The sequence below is a fragment of the Salvia hispanica genome, chromosome 4 (genome assembly GCF_023119035.1).
Source record: "Salvia hispanica cultivar TCC Black 2014 chromosome 4, UniMelb_Shisp_WGS_1.0, whole genome shotgun sequence".
NCBI lineage: Eukaryota > Viridiplantae > Streptophyta > Magnoliopsida > Lamiales > Lamiaceae > Salvia > Salvia hispanica.
The window spans coordinates 25,160,431-25,175,305 of NC_062968.1; the positions used below are offsets into that span (position 1 = coordinate 25,160,431).

Here is a 14,875-nt window from a genome sequence, read left to right on the forward strand (position 1 = left end):
AATTCATATTCTTAACAGAATATATATTTATATTATTTTCTTTATATTCTTTATTTTAATCTATTTATTTGTAAATATATTTTCATTATTTGAAAATCTTTTGTTTAGCACGAGTGGTAACACTAGTTATAACAAACTCACACTTAATATATATTGTCCTTTTATCTGGATTCTTTCAACCTTGATTCTATAGAAATATGTTTTTCAACCTTTTTTTTTTCCGTCTAGCCCTATTGATTCTATGATAGTGGTAGTGTCCAACGATAGTGATTTGTGGTTTTAGTTTCAATTTCAATTTCACTAGAATACTTTTTTCCCTCTTGCTTTCCAATTTCATTTGAGGACTTTCACTCTATTGTAGATGTCACTCCATGCCCGTCGTGACCCAATTGCACATACGATGCAATTACTAAATCTTGATATGAGGATGAGTTTCATGGTTTTTGTTCGATTGGTTGTGATTACGGTCACACGTTTCATATATGGTGGAATGGGAAACGACAACCGGTGGGCATGAGTGGGTTGTTTGGATTGGACGTGGATTGTGACACGACGACAGATTAAGAATATTCTTTTAATTAATTGATCGATTAATTAATAACTAGCCTACAAACTAATTTTTATTTGATTTTATCAATATATAAATTTTGATAAAATAAAGATAAATATATTTTAAAAGAAAATGTATTTTTATTATTTAATTCATCATATAATCTATGACCCACCATTAGAAGTGAACAAAATATTCCAAATCTAATACAAATTAAATTGAAATTTAAATATAAGTTCATATTTTTAGGATTTTTTATTCATATTGGGTTGAATTTGTTTAAATTTGGTTGTTTAGATCGAATATTTTAAGATCTGAAATATATTTTTATATATATAATAAATCTACTATTATTAGTAGTATTATAAACTTAATTAATACTCTTGTCCCTTAAAAATAAGAACATTTACATTTTGGAGCGTCCCATAAAATATCTCTTTCTATTTTTGATAACTTTTTTTTCTATAATAAGGTGTTATTCTCCACTAACAATACTAAAATTTCTTTTTCTTTCAATCTCTTTTCTACTTTACCAATTGTGCATTAATTCTCGTGTCATTCCAAATATCCATATTTTTGTGGGACGGGAGAGTTATAAAACATTTGTGTAGAAACATTCCAATGGTATTTGGTAGTATTAGATTTTCGGGTTTTGATATTAGATTTTCAATTTTTTGGTTTTTTGCTATTGAAAATTTTGAAATTGTATATTTTATGCAATTTAAGATTTTTCACATCAGATTTCATAGTTCAGATTTCAGACAGTTCGGCCTGAATCTGATTAAAATTTTGGATATTCAGACAGTTTGGACTATTGTGCATTCCGAATATTCACGTACCCACCATTAAGTCTGTTTTTTTTTAATAGTAGGGAATATATATGATCTATAAAACTAATGTTTGACAACCATTCAGACAAATTATTTGCACACAATAAAATTGTCAATACCTTCGGTAGGACACTTTCATTCTATTCAACAAATTAAAAATTTAAGTCATGATCAAAATAAATGAGAAATTATTATTGATTTTATTTTTTGTTTTAAAAATGTTCTTATTAAAGAGAGACGAAGTTATATGCTAAACCCAACCCAGTTTTTCGATTTGTTGGGGTGGGCTATCCAATCAGCCCAAGCCCATTTTATCAAATATTGTTTGCATCATATTTTGGGAATATATTTATAACTTTTGTTGACATAATATTTGAATACTAAAATAAAGTTGGTAATTTTCCTATTTCGCCCTGTGGCAATGCGCAATTGCGTAGGGTTCGAAGTCCTTTTCCTCACTACCCACAGCTGCTCTTCCTTCGCCGGAAAGCATCCGACGGGGTATCTCCGCCGCCCTGCCGCAACCACTCCTATCAAGTTCTCTCTATAATTCAACATTCAATCGATTAGTTTTTCTCTACTTCCTGAAAATATCCCCATATCAATTCATTGAATACATTTATATACTCTCTTCTAAATAAGCACTCATATATAACAGTCATTCTATTTTTATTTGGTTCACATTCCAAATAACTTCTTGATCTAGCGAAAATAGGCCAATTACTGTTTTCCTTTCAATTCTCTACTCATTGAAAGGCCCGATTAAGCATTGTAGCTCTTGTTCGAGATTATCAGCGAATTTGTGATAGGGTTTAGGGGCGAAGTTTTAGGAAATTGCGGAGTGCAGTGATGGGGGAAGATGATCGAACATTTGGGGCTGATTTCTCAAGTGAAGGAGTTTCAAGGCTTCGTGGTGTTGTCGAGGAGAAGCTCAAGGAGTTCATGGGTGACTACACCGATGACACTTTGGTGGTAGGAATTGAGTTTCATCGAGAATTTAATTGACAGCTGTTATCAGAACTGTGTGTTTGGGGATTATATATTCAACTATGTAGGCTTGTTTCATTACTGTATCAGGATTGCTTGTGGTTGTTTATATAAAGTGAATCATGGGCCATTATTTTGATCATGTAAACAATGGCTATTTGAATGAGCTGCATATCGGTAAGCCGAAATGTGGTGCATCATGCATGGAAAGATATAGAATTACCTAATCTCGTGGTCAATCTGGTGCTGAGCTGGAATTGTGTTATAGTTTTAGTTATGTGTTTAGTCATTTATGGTGGTTATGCTTTCTTTCACCTTTGGCTTGATTATCATTGCCATCTAGCTGCCCTTATTTTGTTTGAATAAAGCCGCATGCCTAGTATCCATTTAGGACTACTTTCCCATATACTATATGCATTTATTGCGTGCAAGCCTAAACATTGCTTGGGGATAATATGTGGTTGTGAATGTCATTTAGCTGGTGTCTCCCCTGTCAGTTTGTCACCTGGCAACCCTCATGTTTTATGGTACAATGTTGTTTAATACATTGACCATAGACTTGTCTCCTTTTTTCAAACTTTGACTTCCTTTTCAACTGAATATATTCATTTTTCCAGTGTATGTATGTGTGTTTTCTATGTTTTGAACTGTACCTTGGATATGACAACTTGTATATTATTATGAATTTGTACTGTTGTGAGTCTTTTTATTCGATTTGATTCTGTTTGTGTCGAAGTAGACCTCTCTCCCCGTTTTTTTATTGTGTCCTACATATTGCTGATCTTCTGTAATTTATAATCCAGGAATATGTGATAGTCTTGCTAAAAAATGGTAGGAGTAAGGATGAAGCGAAGAATGAACTAGATGTCTTTTTAGGAGATGACAGCGACTCTTTCATATCATGGTGAGGTTACTACAATCTGCAGCTTAATATGAGATGCATCTGTTCTCATGTTTGATCATGCTTTCTGACTGTTGTGAACTTTTTGAACAGGCTATGGGATCATCTGGGGTCTAATTTAGGTTTATACACCCAAGCACAAGAACTTCAACCAGTAGGAGCCCTCAAAGAAGACCCTGCTGCAGGGGATCAGAGGAAAACTGGATCTGATCAGATTGAATCTGAAGCTGATAAAGGAAACTCTGTTGGAACATATGGGCACCATAAAAATCGGGAAAATAAAGGGTCTGTAAGGGGTGGTCATGATGGAGTCCCACTTCCTCGGAAGTCTGTGGCCAACAATGTAAATATCAGAGATGAAAATCAGATTAATGATTCTCAATCCAAGTCACATCGTTTTCCTCAGTCAGGAATTCATAAAAAAAGAAGGCGAGATAATGATGATGGGAAACAGCAAAGAAAGGTGATATTTTCATGCCTTTTGAACAATATTAGCTAGATTCTGTACAATGCTATGTTCTATATGAGATATTTCAAAGGGGCTTAGATCATTGATTTTTTTATTGTCTTCCTCTTCATTGCGCTTGAGGTCAGTTTCCAAGTTTGTTTTGTGCCCCTTAGACATATTATAGTACTATTTCTCAAATTTTCATTTACGGAGCTCTGCTATATTTCGAACCTATCTTATCTAGTACTCCCTCCGTTCCATAGTAGTGGAGGCGTTTCTTTTTGGCATGCGGTTTAAAAAAAATTGTGTTAAGTGAGTTAAGTAAATGAAGAATAAAGTAGGAAATGGAAAATGTAGAGAGATGAAGAGAGAATAAAGTAAGAGAGAGTAAAGTAAGTGAGAAGAAATGTGTTAACTTTTACTAAAAAGGGAAATGATTCCACTATTATGGAACGTACCAAAATGGCAAAATGACTCCATTACTATGGAACAAAGGGATTATTTATGTCTTTTACCACCTGGATATTCACCAGTAGAGCAAAACCCCTTGAAGGAAAATAAAGTACAGTACTTAGGTATAACCTTCGCCATAGATGTCTCTGTTACTCTGTGTTATATTGTTTGGGACTGTTTGTACAACCCAGGAGACATTGTATCTCTTTTACAATGATACACTACAATCATATGAAGAGTGAAATACAATCAGCATTATGTATTTTCAGATACTACTAATCTACTATACAAATAATAATAGGGATGGATCAAATCCAATCAAGGAGTGTTTTTGTATATTTTATGAAGTAAAGGATCATTACAGCTGTTTGCAAGCATTTGAGAATGTATATTTAAATACTAATATTCAAATATAATTAATTCAAGGAACCCTTTCGTTGAGGCCGTCACTGTGATGGTTGTTGTGGTGGCTATATGTTTTGGTTTATGATTTTGTAGTTCAGTATTGTGTTAAACGTAAAGCTTAAGATATCAATTTCAGCAGTTTTAGGCTTTTAGCGTCTCATTTGATATTTTTAAAATATTTATAATTAATTCTGCCATTCATCAACCATAACCTGCCATTGATAATATTTGTAGTGAACATGCTTCTCTGGAGTCCTTTACTTTGTCATTTGTTTACTGACCTGCTTGGTTGAATAACTTGAATTTGACTATAATCGTAGACATAATAGGTAAGAATTTCATTGACTCTGACAGAAGTACTCTTCACATCTTTAGAAAATCTATTTTATAGCCAACAACTCTCTTGAAATCATAATCATGTAGCATTCTCTTTTAGAAAAAGATCGAAAATATATTTGGAGAACATTTTGCTCTTGCTATAATGTGGAAACTGGTCTTCTTAATGCTCCTTGATCTTTATCTTGGAAACATGTCACGCCCATGTGCTTTTTTGCTACTCTTATTTGTTGCTTCATATTGGCAGAGAGAAGTGTCCCAGTCAACTGTTAGTGCCCCAAAAAGGCTACTGCAATTTGCTGTACGTGATGCTGTTTCTACTTCTAGGCCATCAAAGGCCACAGCAGAGCCTTCACTCAAACGTCTGCGCTCCGTGGTTTCAACACCAGAGTCATATGCAGAAGCACACCCTCAGAGGATTCGCCGTGCTTCAATGTCTGTGGCTATTAAAGCTATGGCAGAAGCGGTGAAGGATGTAACAAAAGTTAGGCCTTCCCGTAATGTGTTTGATAGGCTTGGTAATGCTATGAATGGCCCAAAAACTAGCAGTCATCGAGAACATGGATGTATTTCTGAAGATGCTGTTGATGAAGACCTTAATGTTGAGATGAAGAGTCTTCACTCTTCTTATTACCCTAGAGATGATATTGGCATGCTGCAAGAAGGGAACATGTCATCTTTTCATGAAGAAGTCATGGTTACTGGTCGGGGATATGACAGAGAAAATTGTGATCAAAGGGGCCGGGAAGGCACAGATATTTATCCATCAAACTCATCTGGTGAAAACTGGGTTGAGAGGTCCTTGAAGTTTCAATATGGTGCTGCTGATCATGTTGATGGAACACCCAACAGACCACCCAGAGATATTATTCAACCTGCGACAGTGCATAGTGCAATCCTCATGAATTCTTCCTCTGTAACAATGAAAATGAGGAAACCTTCGTTACAGGAAGAAATAGAGGCATCTGAGATGGATAGTCGTGAAGGAATGCGAGGTGCTGATACCGTGTCAACAAAATCTGAAGCGTGGTTGATGAAAGAGAACAGCAATCATATTGTGCCTTTTAATGGAAATGTGAGAAATTTAACTAAGTCCATGCATTTTGTTTCTAATTTTCATCTTTTCTCCATGTTATATTAGTAGCTACTTTCTTTTATGTGTCACAATAACGTTGTTGTCATTAACCTGTTTCTTCTGACCTGATTTCTAATAGGCAAAGCCTGATGCTACTCTGCTCGAGTCTGAAAGGAGTCAGGCAGAAAGTGGTGAGCCTTATATAATCCCTTTTGTTATAATATTTTTCTCTCAAATACTTTTATTTTATCCTATAGTTTAGTGGTTTTCTTGGCCATTGAAGGATATACTATCTCTCATCAGATGATTCATTACCATCTTGCAAAGAAATGTATCTCTGGTATGCTGATTCTTATCGCTTAATGGATGCAGGTTTATGCAATACTGTTCCACTACCAACTGATGATGCTGATTCTCGTACCATCTTTGTTAGCAATGTAACCACTTATTAGTCCTCAGGTTTTCTTTTTTGGTGGATTCTGAGATTGCATTTTTTCTAATTTCCTCCATTTTGTGACGATAGGTACATTTTGCTGCCACGAAGGATAGCCTTTTGCGACATTTCAACAAGTTTGGAGAAGTCCTGAAAGTTATTATCTTAACTGATCCAGCTACTGGGCAACCCAAAGGGTAAGGTGTTTCAGATGCTTGGTTTCCTTTATGGCTTTATCTATTTTATTGTATTTTCTAAAGAATTCTCTTTAATTCAGATCAACATATATAGAATTTATGAGAAAAGAAGCAGCTGAGCTTGCTTTGTCTTTGGATGGCACGTCTTTTTTGTCACGCATTTTGAAGGTATGTAATTAAAGGAATAATGTTGGTTATAGATGCATGAGTTGCATAATGGTTTGCTGAAGCTGGTATCCACTTCTTGCATTGATTTTTGATTGTGTGGTATTCCACTAAATGCTTAGATAATTTGTTTCTTGTAACTAGTTAAAGTGTTGAAATGATAAACTCAAGCAGATGACCTATTTTACTTGGAGCTTAAACTTACAAAAATCCCTACTAGGTTACTTGGAGTTGGAGAAATTTATTTATCAAAGATTCATGCCACTTAAGTTGTTTGCTTGGGACCAAAAATAGTGTGATGCAGTGGCGGATGCAGGGTTTTGGAATTGGGGATGCAAAAAGTAGTTATAGTGACTTAAAATAAAAATACTCTCTTCCGTCCACGAAAAATAGACTAAGTTGTAAATGTCCCGGTTTTATTGCACAATTGGTAAAGTAAGATAGAAAGAGGGAAAATGTGGTGGAAGTAGTGTTAGTGGATTGTTGGGTTCCACATTATCATCTTAGCCGGCATGGGATTTTAGGAGTTGTTGGTTAATGTGGTTAATTGGAGGGAGAAATAGTATGTTACTAAATATGTATGCTAATGTCAGCAACATTATAGTACATATGAAGAAGCATGGTTACTGGGTTCTGAGTGAAGTTGAAATATTTTAAGTTTTGCTATTATAAATAATTGTGCTGAGTTCTTTAACTAAAATTCCTTTCTGATATTTATTTTGTTGGATTGTCAACTGAAACTAAAATTCCAATTTAACATTATTGTGTTGTTTCTCTGTGCATAACCCAAGTGAATCTAAATTAATTATGTCTTTTGAACATGTTTATTGCATTAAATACTCATTGTTGTGGAAAAGGTGTTTATTAAGCACCCATTAATACTTCAGCTTATGTTTAGATTATGATCTGGTGTGTGGAGCATCTTTAACACCAGCTTATGTTTAGATTGTAAAGAAAAGCTCTGCTCAACCGGACACTGCATCTGTTATGACATGGCCTCGTGTTGCCCGGGCATCTCCTTTTGTTGTTCCAAGATATGGCAGAGCTCCTTTTGCTAGAGGTATGCCCAGTTTATACAGGGGTGGTGGCCGTGTACCTATGAAGCCTGGTGCACGGAGTTTCCAGTGGAAGCGAGGGGCTGACTCAACTTTGACCACCGAGACTTCAGGTCAGGCCTCCAACAACATAATTTCATCACCAAGTACGCGTAATCTCACATATGTGAGAGCAGAAGCCAAGACAAATGGGAGTTCAGGGAAATTTTGAATATCGGCATTGTTTTTGCTTGGCTGACATGATTCAGGAAGTGAATGAGTTGAGGAATAATATCCTCATTTTGCTTTACCTTAGTATAGTGGAGATGGGGCAATTCAGGGTGTTACAGGGGAACAGGAGTCTATTGTGAATATTATGGACTGAGTGCGGCCTAGACATTATGCTCTGAGAATGTTTTTTGTTTTGCATTGATCATGATCGTTTGAATAGAAAATGGAAAATAAAAAATGGAAAAAATCAAAGTTTGCCGAATGTCTCTTTTCACTCTTGTGCGAGTACTTCACAATATTTAATCTTATATTGTTAATAATACTAGATTCTTATCTTTCTTTATGTCAATATTTTCAGCCCAAAAGCTGAGAGAAGTGACTAGTTTCAGGTTTTTTAGTTGAAATCAATTGGCTTCTGAATACAGCATAAACAAGAAAGGGTTAATTTGAATAAGCAAAATCAACCGTTAGCAAATGCTTGTTATAGTTTCCTAATTTACGTTGAAGAGATGAATAATGTTTAGTAAACAGATTAAATAAATATACAGATATACGAGACATAAGACCAGAGAAAAGGAGTAGCTAATTTGCTCAAACAACCATATCCTTCCCATTACAAGTAGCCCTATGAATAGAATGCTATGGCAAGTGAAATTCTATTCGGTGTAACTCATGTTTTGCTAATTTTGGTTTCGAAGGATACAGGTGATAATCATCACTCTCCTTCCACATTTGTTAAGAAGAATACAGAGATGAAGCTAAGCTAAATATCTATGGAAGGAGTGGAAGTTGAAACATACTCTATACATACCAAGTGGAATTAATTCAAACACAAATTCAGTGAAACAAATCAAACAGCTTTAGAATTGAAAAATATGGTAAAGAGCAAAAGAATCCATACAAGAAATTTCATCTAGATAGCACAGCGTATATGAAACTAACGGATGCACCAGCAATGCAGAGATAAGTAACGCCACGAAGACGCACGAAAAAGGTATTCAAACCCTTGGCAACCTGAAGAGTGAGGGTCAGAATCTGCAGCCTGCCTTGCTCCTCCATCTTCTTGAAGAAGTACATTGGCTTCAACGACCGCCTCAGCATGAATGCTACCGAAAATGGCAGCCCAAACGCCAGCAAGCTCTGAATCGACACCTCCAGAAGAGGAGGACGCATACTGTACGACATCCAGGCTCCCAAACCCAGATGCACCAATCCTAATCCGGCTAAAACTTTGCTCAAGCTGTAAACACTCCTCATCATCGTCTCCAGAACTTGCCGCGTCTCATTAGCCAGTGCTGATAGATCTCGATCCACAGTCGGCCCCGTGATTTCCTGGTGCTTCAATTCATTCGATTTCTTTTCAATTGGATTTTCATCCGATTTCTTTTCTCCATTGGATAGGAATCTGATACTGCTGCAAGTGATTGGATTAGGGTTTTGAAAAGGATGATTGAGTGATTGAAGAAGGCTTGATCGTCGGTTTAGAAAAACTAGGGCGTAATTTGATGAAATACGATTTTGAAGATGACCATGTTTAGCAGTTTGGGAAGGAGGGAGAGAAGATGGTTTTGATGAAAGAGAACGGCGAAGAAGATTACATGTAAACCTGCGAGAAGCCGCCATGGCTTGTGCTTGTGCTTGATGAGAAGTAGGTTTGGTGAATAAAACACCCAGCCCTCTTCCTATGCTTGATAAATACTACTCCCTCCGTCACCATTAAAAGTCACATTTGACCGGGTACGGATTGTAAGGAAGTGTTTGAGTGTGTAAAATAAATAGAGTTAGGTAGTGGAATATGGGATCTCTTTGACTTTTTGTGTGTAACAAATATAGCAAGTAAGAATTGTGACTCTTGATTGGGGACGGACGAAATGGAAAACTGTGACTCTTAATCGGGGACGGAGGGAGTAATATACTACTTATTCATTTGCCCTCTCGAGGGATCGTTTGTTTTTACATTTTTACCTAGTTACGAATGCACAAAGTACTAAATCAACGTATCTAAAATAACAATACATAAATTGACTAAGTATTTGTTCAAACAAAATCAAGTTCAATTATACTCTAACCTTGAATCTTAAAAGACAATGAAAGAAGCATATACTCGATGAAACCAAATATCTACTCAACAAAATTCCATTTCATGTACTATAGTACCTATACAATAACTGCAAACATACATGAATCTAGGCGCCTTGTCTCATTCGTTTTATTCTCTCCAAGCCACCTACATGACCGTCCTTCTCTTTGTTTTCGCAATCACTTGCTTTGTCTCTCTTCCGCACCAACCCTCCAAATACTGCATCTCTGTGCTATCTCCTCATCTTCTGGAAGCTCAATATCCTCTCTATTTGCCGTCGTCTCTCCATTTTGCTGCAAACCAGCACTCACGAATCCTAATCGTCTACCACTCGTGTCATTTGTGGTGGGCAGTAATTGCTTCTCAAGTGCAGCCATTTCATCATCACCCACGCCTGCCTTTTTGAGGACATCCTTAGCTTTGTCGAGTGTCTGCATCTGGTCCTTTTGCATCAAATACTCTGGTAGGATAAAGTGCGTCTGCAAATACAAGACAACAGTTTAGGAGGGACGCTTCTATATAAGAAAAAAAGAGCAGCATGCAACCCATAACATTGATATTTACCTGGCTATAGCTAGCAGAAACACTTCTACTGATTCGGAGCATCTCCAGGAATGTATCCTCATTTCCGTAATGCACTTCAAATTGTTCCCTCTTGTTCCAGAAGTCAAGATCAGATCTTGGATGAGCAAACTGTGATGCATGCTTGTATAATGCACGAGCACAATCAATTTCACCAAGGTTCTTCTCAAGTTCAGCATATCTCAAACACATGACCTTTACATCCTTGTCAGGCAGTCGTGACTCAATAGCTTGCTCATAAATTTCCCTTGTTTTTGGTAAACCGAATATATCAGCTGCCCTGGCAATATATAATTCACACATGCCCAATTTCTCATTAGGTGGGACGGCTTTTGTAGCCTGATCGTACACTCGCATTGCTCTTTTAGCCAGACCATAGTCTTCCTCCAACGTAGCATATTGAAGATACAAGGGTCTCACTGATTCTGCAGGAGCCTAATCAAGGGAGAAATGATTTAATCAATCAGCATCTCTGAAGGTATAAAAATTCAACTATGCAAGAGAATACAAGCTTGCACAACGAATAGTGATTATAGTACCAAAACCCAAGGTTTGCCATAATACAGAAATCTATATCAGGACTTCAGGAAAACAACAGTATGACAAGGTTTTCCAAAATAAGATCATTCTTTTGTTTTCCTTTTACTTGTTGGCCCAAAAAGTGGGGACAATCTTAAATTTGTGAAAGAGCTCATAAGCTTCCACCATTGTAATCTGGAAGCATATAAGAAATGGTCACCGAAGACTGAAGAAACTTAAAAGCCAAACAAGATATAAGCACACCATGTAAGTATTGACTTAAGAATGAAATGCAGCAGTTATTCTAAATGATTTTGGTTCCCCAAAAACAAAAGTCAGAAGAAAAATCATTTAAAACCCACGTACAAAATGGAACCGACTCAAAAACAGTTTTGCAAGTTATAGGACTAGTAATCAAAAAAATTGCAAAAGAGCAGAGGGAATCATCTACAGGTCTACAATCTATAGTGCATGAGGAATCAACATACCTCTTCAACTGCCTTCTCAAATATCTCTCGAGGTCGTTCCAGCTTTGATTTTCCACATCTCTTAACAAATTTGGAAAGATATGTGACCCATATATCTTTCACGTGTGGGTACTTAAATATTTTTACGCCTCTCTCATAAACTTTAAATGAGTCTTCAAAGCACTTGTGTTCCTGGACAATGAAACAAGAGAAATATTCTCAGTCTAGGCAAATCGAGAAAGGAGTAAGAGCACTGCTGCTACCAGAGATTAGTACTTACTTCTAGAAGCATTGCATAGTTTATGATAATCTGGGGGGTAGCTATTCTTAGCTCCAGTATTTTCTCATAAACTGCACAAGTCGATTCCAAGGTACCCAAGCTTTCTTCCAAATCCACATAAAATGTCCAAAGCTTAAGGGATTTATGAACCTTCATTTGCACCGGTTCGTTTCCATCGGCTGCCACTATAGAATAGAAACGTAAGATCAATAAGCATTCAAATCGAACCATATCAATTATGAAAAAAGTGTAAAAATGCATCTTAGTTTGCCTAAAAAAACATGTAGTGATGCAAAGAAAAGCAATTAAAATAATTTTTTTTGAACTCTTAATAGTCATAATCCACAAAACCACTTTTCCAATGCATATATGCTTCTATTAACAGAGGCCATGACAAGTTAATTGTGATTGAGAGGCAAAATAGGAAGATATTTGAATAAATGATGAATATGTAACATTCAAGAAAGCAATGAAGAAAGGAAAAAAAAAGTAGCAGACTTTAAGTTGAATGCATTGACATACAAAACCTCTGGTTAGCGCCAGCTGGGAACTACGGCAATCAACTGACATACTTGCAGCACTTCTTTTAATAAAGTATATAGTTTGCTAGCGAAGTAACTAGAGAAATTTATCCACCAAATAATACAATGATCTTTAAAATTTGAGGGAAGGAAGTAATGTATTTCAAGGTTTTTCTTGCTGGGTATCAAAAGATATCAAGACTATCCAAAAACACATGCTCATAATTTTGTAAAGAGTAATATAGAGAAACAAATGGTCACTAAAAAATTTACATGTAGCCTGTAGGGGGAGGGGAGACGTTAAATTATTGTGTTATTCCTTGCTAAATGAATTACTTCACATCTAGATGTGACAGATCAGCCTGGGAATGAAGATAGCAAAAGATGCACATTAGTATTACAAATGTCCCACTTTCATCCCGGCATGTATAACGAATAAAATAGCTGCATCATTATCATGAACCATGATTTTTGGCTACAGAAATGTTACTTCCATGTCACTTCAGCACTAGACTGACCAAATCAGCACAGCAGAGTAATAAAACATACTAGTAGTATAACTTAGTTGCATGAGAACAAGAAATGATATAGTACCTCTCCTCTTGACCTCAACAGACGGCTCTGCGGTAGCACGGCGCATCAGTTCCAGAGCACCATTTAAATTTCTGTGTCTGAGCCCCATCTCAGCCCATTCACACCAAATGCTTGCTAGATGATCGACAGCCTTGTAATTAACCTGCACAGCCTTATCAAAAATCACTCGGGCATTTGAAACATCTCCATGACTCTCATACAACATTGCAAAGGCAACCCACAGAGTATGGGGTTTCCCCACAGCCTTCATGGGATCCACGGTCCTCACAGCTTCTGTGCAAGTCAAAATTTGTTTTGTAGGATTCCCTTCAAAAAGCTTAACTCTCCGATGCCACTGCTCCACGTTGTGAGGGTTCTGCCTCAAAAGCACACTATTAGCTAATTCTGGCCTCCTTTCCATCAGATGCCCATACCTCGCCAACCGCATATCCACATCCTTGTCATCCATCAACCAAAAACAGCCAATCCTCTTCTCTTCTCTTCATCCTCATTCCCATCTTCATCACTGTCATCCATATTTATCAATTTGATTGACAAAACACCGTCCTCAAACTGCGAATATGAATCAAATATAACACTGAAATCTCTGACTGTAACTACTGTCGTCATCCCTTCCTCAAAGACATCTGCGTCTCCTGATATAATGATCTGCCAAAGATGTCCAAAGTCTCCCCACCTCATCCGTGAACTTCCTAATCCCTCCTCTAATTATGGAATCCACATTCAATCCCGATATCTCACTGGCGTGCTGAGTCAACAAATCACACAATTCCAACCACAGTCGATGCTTTGTGTTCCCCTTTATGGAGTAAAACTGGTCGTCATTCAGAACCCCAGCTCCGAATTAATCAAGAAGTCAATAAAATCCTCAATATGAGTCGGTTCATACTTCAAGTAGTGAAGTCTCTATCGGCACGCCCTTGTGCGAGATAAGAGTCCCAAAGTCGGTGGTGCTGAGTAACCGGCAAATGCACGGTCGAATGTGCGCCGCGTGCAAGTGATCAGCTTCTGGTGCGTCAAAGACTGCAAAAACATGGTCCAAATTCGCGGCATCTTGTGCATGGTCGAAAGTGTTGTTGAGCGTCTGATACAGCGAGTGAGTAATCGGTAGATTCCTCACAATCTCAAGGCGCTCGCGGAGATAGGCGTGCAGGGAAAGGCTTTGAGAGCCCGCTCGTAGATAATGGATTAGATACCGCCACCACAATTTGAGGTTGTTGGGGTTTCGGAGTACAGAGTTCCCCAGAAACCGACATGCTTCACTGAAATTGTGAATGTAGGGATCACGATCACCTCTGCCTCTGAATTGGGGGATTTTGTTTGCAATTCCTCTCAAACGGAGAGGGAAAACAAAACGATACTGGAGTACCAATTACTGGTTATTTATATAAGTTTTCTACATTCATTCGCTCAGCGGATCATATCTGCACCACTTTCCCTGCTCCGATCCTAATCCACACTCACAGTTTAATAAACTAATCATACCATCACTTACATGGTATAATATTATTTTATTAAATTCTTAGAAGTAAATTAAGAATGAAGTAGAGAAAGTGGTGCAGGAGAGTCATTCAACTCTAAAAGATCAAATTATCTCAATGAAAGACTTATCTTTTTGACAAGTTGAAAATATTAAAAATTTTATAAAAAAATTTACAAATTTGAAGATTCAATTTTATAGAAGAGAGATTTTTTAATATTTATGTCATTTAATTTGATGTAAGATAGATTATTTATGCCATTAAATACACATCAATAATCAAAATTTACAACATTAAGGCAATTTG

At 36.8% G+C, this 14,875-nt stretch overlaps 2 protein-coding genes and 1 pseudogene across 2 annotated transcripts; 1 reads left to right on the forward strand and 2 right to left on the reverse strand.

The window, feature by feature from the left end:
• Positions 1-1,779: 1,779 nt before the first annotated feature.
• Positions 1,780-8,307, forward strand: LOC125220145. Its single transcript, XM_048122285.1, has 9 exons — positions 1,780-2,352; positions 3,171-3,271; positions 3,362-3,731; positions 5,158-5,985; positions 6,125-6,176; positions 6,358-6,422; positions 6,509-6,615; positions 6,696-6,783; positions 7,726-8,307. Exons 1-9 carry the CDS (start codon positions 2,230-2,232, stop codon positions 8,044-8,046), a joined length of 2,055 nt encoding a protein of 684 aa, XP_047978242.1. The 5' UTR covers positions 1,780-2,229; the 3' UTR covers positions 8,047-8,307.
• A 517-nt stretch (positions 8,308-8,824) lies between these two features.
• LOC125220146 lies at positions 8,825-9,727 on the reverse strand. Its single transcript, XM_048122286.1, has one exon. The coding sequence runs from the start codon at positions 9,666-9,668 to the stop codon at positions 8,955-8,957; it is 714 nt and encodes a 237-aa protein (XP_047978243.1). The 5' UTR covers positions 9,669-9,727; the 3' UTR covers positions 8,825-8,954.
• A 395-nt stretch (positions 9,728-10,122) lies between these two features.
• On the reverse strand, positions 10,123-14,460 carry LOC125220761 (annotated as a pseudogene).
• Positions 14,461-14,875: the final 415 nt, after the last annotated feature.

What these genes read in the sequence shown, in the direction of transcription:
- LOC125220146 (XM_048122286.1), bottom strand. Translation starts at nt 9,668, where the DNA reads ATGGCGGCTTCTCGCAGGTTTACATGTAATCTTCTTCGCCGTTCTCTT.
- LOC125220145 (XM_048122285.1), top strand. Translation starts at nt 2,230, where the DNA reads ATGGGGGAAGATGATCGAACATTTGGGGCTGATTTCTCAAGTGAAGGA. An exon ending in ACACCGATGACACTTTGGTG is followed by an intron (nt 2,353 to 3,170) that starts GTAGGAATTGAG and finishes TTTATAATCCAG; the next exon opens with GAATATGTGATAGTCTTGCT. An exon ending in AAGGAGTCAGGCAGAAAGTG is followed by an intron (nt 6,177 to 6,357) that starts GTGAGCCTTATA and finishes TAATGGATGCAG; the next exon opens with GTTTATGCAATACTGTTCCA.